This window comes from Perissodus microlepis, chromosome 18, assembly GCF_051167445.1.
Source record: "Perissodus microlepis isolate ML-2025 ecotype Zambia chromosome 18, ASM5116744v1, whole genome shotgun sequence".
In the NCBI taxonomy this organism is placed as follows: Eukaryota; Metazoa; Chordata; class Actinopteri; order Cichliformes; family Cichlidae; genus Perissodus; species Perissodus microlepis.
In genome coordinates, this window is record NC_140478.1 from 14,653,503 (window position 1) to 14,663,369 (window position 9,867).

At 43.1% G+C, this 9,867-nt stretch overlaps 2 protein-coding genes across 3 annotated transcripts in view; one reads left to right on the top strand and one right to left on the bottom strand.

Moving 5' to 3' along the window:
* Nucleotides 1–2,097, bottom strand: part of ece2a (endothelin converting enzyme 2a) — a 106,326-nt gene extending 104,229 nt beyond the window's left edge. Inside the window, exon 1 of the mRNA XM_084913268.1 lies at nt 659–2,097. The gene's annotated coding sequence lies outside the window, so the exon portion shown is untranslated. The remainder of the gene's footprint in view (nt 1–658) is intronic.
* A 231-nt stretch (nt 2,098–2,328) lies between these two features.
* map6d1 (MAP6 domain containing 1) lies at nt 2,329–9,264 on the top strand. Of its 2 annotated transcripts, XM_084913267.1 has the most exons (4): nt 2,329–2,422; nt 2,815–3,428; nt 4,101–4,428; nt 8,588–9,264. In XM_084913267.1, the coding sequence occupies exons 2-4, from the start codon at nt 2,878–2,880 to the stop codon at nt 8,666–8,668; spliced, it is 960 nt and encodes a 319-aa protein (XP_084769393.1). In that variant the 5' UTR covers nt 2,329–2,422; nt 2,815–2,877; the 3' UTR covers nt 8,669–9,264. The 2 variants fall into 2 exon arrangements, with proteins under 2 accessions (XP_084769393.1, XP_084769392.1); XM_084913266.1 differs by lacking the exon at nt 2,329–2,422 and having other exon boundaries at nt 2,453–3,428.
* The last annotated feature ends 603 nt before the right edge of the window (nt 9,265–9,867 follow it).

Here is a 9,867-nt window from a genome sequence, read left to right on the forward strand (position 1 = left end):
CCACCACCTTTCATTGTTTATACCGTTACAAAGAAAAAAAAAGTCACCGGGCCACCGAGCAAATGCCCAGTATGCCGGATGGCCAGTCCAGCTATGGTCGTGCCATCAGTTAACCCTTCGCGTGCCAACTGTGGCACGCGTGCCTAGAGTTGCCGACCCCTGTACTAGAAGTATCTAAAAGGATTTTCACTGTTATTGCCATTTTGCCATTATGGACAAATATTCACAAATGAACAGAGTAAACCCTCACAGTCTCCGAACGTTTAAATAAAACTTCAAATACAGTTATTTTATATTAATGCAATTCATTTTTAAAAAAATAAAATAAAATAAAAGACAGTCATCATATTAAGGGTGTAGTGGCAATTTTTTTCGCATAGTGAAAAAGCCAAACTGATCATTTGAAACAATCCATGAGATTATGAACACCAGTCTTATATGTATTGTGGACACCATCAGCTTCAGGCATTTCTATAATAAGGCTAATGGTGCAACTTGCACTTGAGTTTAGGAGGAAATTACATAAATTCTTGCTTTAGCGCTAAATGTTAATAGTGCTCCAGCCAAATGGTCAGAAACAGTCAACTGTGAGCCCACAAAAATATTACAAATTTGTGTGGGCTCACATTTTCTAAGTGCCACATACTAATGTACTAACCTGCAATCCAGGCTGACTGTGGAAAAGGCACATGTAGTATGCTGCCCACTAAGAGTATGTCATGAAGGGTCCTGCATGAGTGGAACAAAACAGAACCCACTCTGGTTAAATGTACACCTGCTCCTGCCTACATCATTTCACCATAAAGCCATAGTGGTCCCATATGTATTATATTATATATTATAACATATAATATATTATATTAAAAATACTGAACAAGACTGTTAAATAATATAAATTTACCATATTCTAAAATGCAGAAACTTTTATTTTAAATATAGTTTTGTAGCTTTAATTTACAAGAGATCCTGTGAATTTTTGTATGCTTTATGTTAAATAAAAAGTGTGTAAACACTTAAACTTACAGAAAAGTACTGTTATTAGTCGGGTTTTATTATGTAATTCTATCTAAAACATTTTGGAAATTTAATCCATATGTAATAAAATGATATATCAACCAAAAAAAGTCCTAATACTATTGCAAAACTAGTAATTGGGTTTATAATTTATAATTTATTATTGTTTTGTGATGATAAAAAAAATACTTTTTACATTTTTAGGTGTAACTTTATAGAAACATTTCTGATATCTTTACTATTATCTTTACCTTAAAAGGATCACTCATTTAAATTTAATGGATTCCCAGAAAGTGTTATTGCATTTACAGTGTCCCGTTACAAATGGTATCACCTGAACTTTGATTGTTAGGATATGTTTTCACATAAAATCGTATATTTAATGGATATGAGCCTTTGCAGAGTTATACTTGTTAAAATAGTATTTCTGTAATACAGCATTAATACACTGATACAGTACTTCAATTTGCAACATGTCAGTTAATGAACAAACAAATATGTAAAATTACACAACCTATTACTTTACAGTTTATTTTTACTCATTGTATTCATTTTTAATATGTATTACAAATTAGAATAAAAGCTATTTAATAATATTATATATTAAATAAGTGCTGTATAGTTGTGAATTTTTTCATGTTATTTTACTGGAGACCTGTTAACTCAGTCAATTTATGTAATTTTATTGATTTAATGAACAGGAAAACTTTGTGATCAGAAAATTCTGTTACATGTTTAAATTGTTAGGTTTATTGATTGATTGATTGATTGATTGATTGATTGATTGATTCACAGTGAACTACACCTTGTTCTCCTGCAATTATATGTAATTGCCAACAGAGTCATGTCATTATCACTTTAACTTGTGTGTCCCATTTATATGACCCAGTCCAGAATGTACACGCAGGCATTGTTAATGTTACGGAGTCCTTGTGTAGCTGTGAACAGAGGGGTCTCCACAGGACCCTGAAACCTCAACCGTCATTAATATTTTTGTTTTTACCAGGAACGTGATGTTACTGATGTTACTACTGTCTTCTGTGGCCCGTTTGTCTCCTTTACATTACATTATAATGTCTGCAGGCAGCAAAGAAAAGTAAATGCTGTTTTATGTGCACTTTAAATGCATTTGAAAGTCTTATTTAGTGACTTGATTAGTTCCCCTTCAGTGGTTATGAAGCAGGTTGACGCAACACATGGTTAAACTGAACTTACTGTGAGACATTTTGAGAAACATCTGAAAAAAATAGTCCATCCACTCATCCTCACATTTCCCAGCTGGGCTCGTTGGACTCGAGTATGCGTGACTTAAAATAACAACATCAACAAATCATTGTAAACAGTGTAGCCTTACTGTGGAGCAGCGTACACCGAAGCTGCATCATTATGTAACTTCACGGTGAACAAGGTACGATCATTTTAGTGATTTGCAGCGGGGAAGCCGCAAAACAGCCATTTCTCGAGCTTTTTGCTGGAGAAGTGGAGTCGTGTGAGGAAGTGGAGACAGATAACCATGTCCAGTCCAGTCAGACCCGCGCAGACGCCGGGATCCGTCTTGTGGAGATGCGGAGAATAATTTGCCACAGATTCCTCTGCATAGTGGAGGCACTATCACAGACCACGTGAGAGGAATATTCAATGACGGTCCCCGACAGACCGGTTCATCTCTGCTGGCACTCCTATGCTGGGTGACATGGACTCCTGGACGCTATACACTCTTAGCTTTACAGAAACGAGCGAAGAGGGAGGGCGACACTCCGTCTGAATGTAACCTCTGATCGCTTTTCTCTTCTTTTTCAGGTCTTTTTGTTTCTTTTTCTCCCCTTTCTTCTTCTGTACTCCTCTCCGGCAGTTAGAGGGAGTATGGCTTGGCCGTGCATCAGCAGAGTCTGCTGCCTGGCTCGTTTCTGGAATCAGTTCGACAAATCGGACCTCTCCGTCCCGCTCACCATCCAGAACTACTCGGACATCGCCGAGCAGGAGGTGCGGTCCGTCACCAAGCAGGTATCCGCTTCGGAGCGCGCACCCGGCAATAACTACACACCAACTCCGGACACGCGTGCCAAAGGCTCCCCTCATGCGCCCGCGGATGGCACTGGGACCCGAGGACCTTTCAGGTCACGGAAGGAGCCCAGCTACAAGCCCCGGGAAGACTACCACCCCCCGGGAGTACCTTTCCCCAGCGTCACGCAGTACAAGCAGGATTTCAAACCATGGCCCATCCCCAGGAAGGAGAATTTCCCGTGGATTAATAACGAGGGGAGCAGGGCAGACTGTGTGTCGGACAGCCCGGTGAATACTTATCACGTCCAGGGTCAGCCTGGGGAGAGCCGGGGGGGGAGAGAGGAGAGGGGCAAGGGGCAGAGATGGGGGGAGCAGCAGGTGATGGAGGAGAGCAAAACCAGCTCCTACAGGTCTGAGATCCTCTCTCACCTTGTTTCAGCACCGAGCGCTGTTCACAGCGGGTGTGCCGCTGATGTGCTCATGCCTGCTTTGATGCTTAATTAGACTCGATTTATTACTAGTTCAGCGACTTCCAAGGTCGAGCCAACAAGCATGCGTGGAGACGAGGGCTCATTAAATAATTCTCTCACACGTTTCATATTCGTATATGGTACAGCGCAAGTATGGTGTAGGATTTGTGCTGGCACTGTATCCCATGTATGTGGAGGTCTGTGTTTTTCAACCTTTTCTAGCTTTTAATCCTTTAAAATGGGATTTTTTTTAATGGTTGATTCATGTCAATACATTTCAAAGATGAAAAAACAAACATATAACCCCCTCAGATACTTTTCATGACCTCTGGTTCATTTAGACCCCAAGGCAGAGCTAGTATATACACTTTGGGAATTGAATTCATACATTACAGCCAAGATACTGATAAACGCCCACATGTTTCATCAGGACTCTTATTCTGCAGTTTGCTGCATCAGCTGTTAAAGAATGGAATATATTAAGCCCAATCCAAGATTACTAGCACATTATTTTGTCTAATTTCTCCATTAATTTCGTCTTTGTTATTACTTCATGCTCCAAACGTCCCCCTCCAGCTTTGTCACTCTACTCATACACTTCTCTACCTCCAGGCAAGAGTACAGGCCTTGGGCGGGGGTGCGACCGGCCAAAAGTGCGAGGAAACCCCCCCCAGCTCAGTACTCCAGCCCTGGGACAGAAGCCACTCACGTCCCACGTGAAACCAGCTACCAGGCTGCCTACAGGGGGGAGGTCGGCAGGTCCATGGGTCTGCATCAAGGAGAACACGTGATCCCATCCGCTGCCTCCAACATCCAACCTGCCGCTGTCCCCCAGCCTGCCCCCACTGCCCTTCAAGCCTACAGATTGCAGAGTCCATCCAGCCTCCAGCAGAGCATCCTGCCTGAGAGGACCGAGCTCAGTGGAACAATCAAAGGAGAGGTAGGCGCATAATCATTGAGTTCAAGGAGCCATATTTTATGTCTAAAGTTGAAAGAAAACCACACACAGTTCATTGTTAGAGCTGCACGTTTAAATCCAGGCTCGCTCATCCTGAAAGCCATCTTCACTCATCTCCCCGGTGGCCTGTTGCTGTTGGGGCATCACAGAAAAGTGATACAGCATTCTGTCCCTGAGAGGCTCAAAGTGACCCAGCTGTTTAAAACAGGCCATGTTCCGTGTTAGGTAACAGTGCTGGTGCTACACTCTCTACTGTGGCCTGAATAAAACTGGGTTGATGAGGACAACAAATTACATGTGTAATTCTCTGAACTGCAGTCCATTTCAGTCAGCTAACTGACTGACATCTGTCTAGAAATCAGTGCTGATCATAGCTGCAATGAAACGTGTGATCCTTTAATCTTTGCTGTTATTAAAAGAGGCTATTTCTCTTTATGACACAGCACAGTGCTTCTTTAGATAGCCAATGGAACTCCAGTGATATCATATACATTATATACATACAAGTATAATCATATGCTTTCAGATTGCAGATTTATAGGGCTTTGCCTGAGCAACAACCATACAGAATAACTCACAGCTAAATAATAAGGTGACGCTCAGCAAGGGTCATATAAGGCCTGAACAATGCAGATTTTTAGGGAGAAAATTTGATATTTATTTGTTGACTGATATTCTATATTGCTATGTATAGAAAGTATGTTTGAGTTACACTGAATATTAAACTTTTTGGGTCATACATAGTATATGAACAAAAGTACTGGGGTTACTACACATTACACATGCAGGAGCTGCTTATCCTTGAAAACCAATGCCATGAATTTCCCAGTGTGCAGTTTTTTGTGCCGATGTTAATGCGAGAGAAGGTTTGGAGCTCTGCAGCTGTTGAGTCAGCAGCCCTATATGCACTTCACACGATCTGAAACTGTGTCTCTGGGTTGCTGTGGTTGCTAAATGCTTCCACTTTGCAACAATATCACTCACACCTGATGGTGGAATATCTAGTAGAGAAGTACTGATTTGTTGCAGCGTTGGTGTCCTATTACTCCACCATGCTCAAATTCAGTGCGCTCTTTAGAACGAGCCATTCTTTCACAAATGTCTGCGAAGCCCGAATGTGTGCAGAGGTGCGGCCATGTGACTGAAAACACCTGAATTCTAAGGTTAAGTGGTGTGGTTCAAGACTTATTCTGTGATGCTACTCTGCTGCATGTGTTACAGGCAGCACTATGCTTCCATTATATAATTTCTAAAGCATCATACTTCTTCATTAGTTTCTCTAAAAATAATAATAACTATAATAAAACTGGTGCATATCTGACATAAAAGTACTGAGTCTGCTGCCTGCATGCTCTCTCAGGTCAGCTGTCAGCTGATACTTAGGGAGACAGTTTTTGGGGAATCTCCAGAAGTTTAGTGCCATCCTTCTCCTCCACCCTCAACACTCAGTGCCATCTGCCACTGGAGATCTGGGCAGCTGTGGGCTGGACCTGGTCAGATCTTCCTCTGTGTTACAACAGCTGCTTCAGTAACATCTTAAGCCGACTGGTTTTCAGGGAGATCTGGCACATGTGCTCTTCTGGTGAAACGAACACGTGGCTCTCACTTTAGCAACTGTTTGAGAGACTCGGTTAAAAAACAAACAAACAATTCATGCACGAGAGCAGAACGATATGACTTTGTAGTTATTTGCATCACTTTCTGAACAAAGCCTGGTCAGTTAAGCTGCAGCGTACCTCGGTTTTGCTGTGTGATGCTAATGGAGGTTGAAGGGATGGGATGTTAATGGCAGGACACAGACTCTAATAATAACACTGGCCCAGTTGGAGTGAGAGTTCAGGGCACATTAAGAAGAGATGTGCTGCTGCCAGTGGGACAAGCTTCAGAAAGAGTGCAGTAGATATTTCCTGTACATTCTTATTGTGCAGTCTTTCAGCGTTGCGCGCACTTTGTCTGGCATACCACAATCTGTCAGTGTGACACAAGCCCAGCCTGGCGGCATTAGATAATCCACCCCGGTTACTGATGGCCCACTCATTGCCGACTCATTTATTGACTCACTAACCCCCTGCAGAGGTGTCTGACCAAGCATTACACATCCCACTCCAGTACACATTATACTGGGTCATAGTATTCAGTTGGTATTTGTCCATATTTGGTGTTTTATGATCAGCATTACCATCAACCATCTTCATTCAGCAGGCAGACCGGCAGCTCATTAAAAGATGTAACGGTTACCTTAATGGTAATCTGCTCCAGATGAAAAAGGAGGTGGGCAGCCATAAAACTCTCATCACTGTTTAAATCAATTTGTGCCCCCTCCCCTCACCTATAACAGATCAAATCCGTCTCGAAAGACAAAAGCTGGCTCAGATTTCATGACGTAAAAAAACAAAACAGCAATGGTTTTTTCTTTTTTTAAAGACGAGAGCGCTGCGTTCATCTTGCACTCACTGAACTTGCAAACCCAATTTAACGCATCCCAGGGAGAGGAGGCATCGAGGTGAGAGAATGAACCTCAGTTAAACCTGACACCCAGTTAGTTTGCAGCAGCGTGTGTATGTGCGTGTGTTTGTGGAAGCAATCATTCCTGGCAACTGCATCGCAAGGCAAACAGATTTGTGAGGATGGCTTGTATAATCTGCAGTGTGTGTCAGGGATAAGCAAGACAAAACCACCAGTGCGCAGAGTGAAAACCACGGCAGGAGCGCTTGTGACAAATCCTTGGTTATTTCACATTTAGCTCACAGGCAGCAAGCAGCCACCTGAGATTTCTCTCCCTTGCAGGTCATTGGCAACCCTTCATAACTTGCGACTACAGTGTATTAAGAGTGCTGCGTTCTTCTATGGCAGGAAGAGAGATGCACAGTCGAGTCGATGGCTTTAAAATGCATGAAGCGGATTAAATGGCCTGCTGGGAAAATCTAACCTAAAATTTCCGGTTACCTCCATTTACTCATTTGGCAGGGGGGATGGCAAATCCCTGCATTGGAATCTGATTTTTCCACCTCCTCCTCTAACAGGCTCGGAAAGTGATCTGAAGTTGTTGTGTGTCAGAGTCGTAGATTTTTCTGATCAGTCAGCGTTACCCCATTCATTTCCCTCCTTCGCCCCCATAAGTCAGCCCTAAGTTTCTACAGTTCTACATGTGTTATTTTTCTCTTTCCTCCCTCATTTTTGCCAAGCTGTCTCCCCCTATTCTTTCACTTGGACGTCATCCTCGTTCCCACGCTGCCCAGGACTACAGAGGAAGTGTCCGGTGCCAACTTGGCACTGCTTATATAGAGAAGTGAGGATTGTACTAAAACCAGGGGAAAGGCAAAAAAAGAATGAGGGGAAAGAGACTCAGGGGGGAGCGGGGGGGGGGGGGGGGGGGGGGGCACTGTGTGATAGATAAGTGATGGAGATGTGGGGGGAGGGGAGCAGTGTGCACCAATTGATGGATTATCTGTTAAAGTGCAATGTTGCATTGGGTTGCAGTCTCGTTTGGCACCAATCTAATTTAGGAGAGAGGCAGACCTGGCTGCTGCAGAGAGCAGAGAAGACAGCGTGTGTGTGTGTGTGTGATTGTGTTGGGGGTTGAAAACAGTCACACAACAATCCAACTTGCTAAACAAAAAGTGTTGCCTTCCCTGCCACCCACAAGGCTGTATAGTCAGACTCACAGTGGAGCTGGGACCACAGTCTGAAGGACTCTCCAAAGATTTTGTGCTCTGATTGGCCGACAAAAAGCTGCCACACTTCAGCTAGATATGCAAGTAGAAACTGAAGAAGTCTGGGCCCGTTATAACGGGCAGATCTATTAATTGCTAGAGAGAACAGAGTGTGGTCAATGTCTCCATGTTTTATTCACTGAAGCACAGATTAAAAGTCTGGCCAGATTTTATTTTCCTTTTTTGGGAGGAATGGGGGAAGCTGTCATCAGCAGAACAGATCAGCACTAAAGAGGGAAAAAAGCAACCCAGCCCACACTGCTAGCACTCTGACAGCAAGACCTGATGTTATTTGACAGCTTAGTCCGTCCAGTGTCCTCTCATTTCATGGGTGTGGCGTGAGCATCACAGCTGCTGCACTCGCTCCCATCTCCCTGACCACTTTAGAAGACTGCTGTTACACCCCTCGCTCTTTATCTGTCTTGCAGGAACATCTGGTGAGGACCAAACTCCCTCCAAACCCTTCTGCTGTCTTTCAAAGCGGATCTTCGAGGGTCTTTAACATCTGACGCCTGCTGCCATTCTGCTTTGAGGAGTCGACACGTGAAATGTCCTCACTTCATTCCACAACACAAGAATCTATGCAAGGGAATGTATTGTTGGGAAGGCTGTGGAGCCACAGACTCAGCATCCCAAATGGAGATAGTTAGACAGCTCTTTCCTCCCCCCCCATCCCCCACACTCCTTCCTGCCCCTGTTGCAATGGAAATGAACACGCATGTAATGAAGTTGATTTTTTTTGTTTTTGGATGTTTTTGCATAAATGCACAAGAAACTGGCTGCTCTGTGTGTTGGTGTGTGAATTTGTGTGTGTGTGTGCCTGCTGATTGGTCCTTTCACTGAACATAAAAAAACAAAAAAAACAAACCAGTGTGCACCAGTGATGAAGTGACCTTTACCCGCGTAGACTACTGTGTTGCCCTTTGGTGTTGCTAGAAATCTGCTTGAAAATAATTTATTTCCTCAGCATCTATTTGGTTTGTCAGTTTGGAAAAAGTATTAGTTGGTCTCAATTTTTTTGTAAATCTGTTGTTAAAGAAAAAGAGCAAATGAGTAATGTATGATAAATGACAATAAAAGATCATTAGCTAGGTTGTTACTTTCAGATGCCTCCTCAGTTGTATTTCTTCCTCCCATTGCCCTGTTAGTCATGTTTACCCTTTTCACTCTTGATTGCAATTAAGAGCCAGTTAATCTCTCTGGTGAACTGAACCCAACTTCTAATTCACAGCAAGAAAGTGAGCAGTTACACTCACTGGTCACTTTATTAGGTATAGCTTTTCAACTGCTTGTTAGTTCAAATATCTAATCAGCCAGTCACTCATTGCATTTTAGTCATGCAGACATGTTCAAGGTGACCTCCTGAGAGCAGCTTCAAATCGAGCATCAGAATAAGGAAGAAAGGAGCTTAAAATTAGTGATGCTGCTGGTGCCAGACAGGCTGGCAAGAGTATTTTTAGACACTGCCGATCTGAAATTTTCCCACACAACCATCTCTGGGGTTTACAGAGCCTGGACCAAAAAAGAAAAAACATGCAGTGAGCTGTAGTTCTCTGGATGAGAATACCTTCTTGATGTCAAAGGTCAGAAGAAAAACGCAAGACTGCTTGAAGCAGCCACTACAACTAGGGTATGCAGAAGAGCATCTCCTAATGTACAACTCATTCAACTCTGGAGCAGATGGGCGACAGCAGCAGAAGACCACACC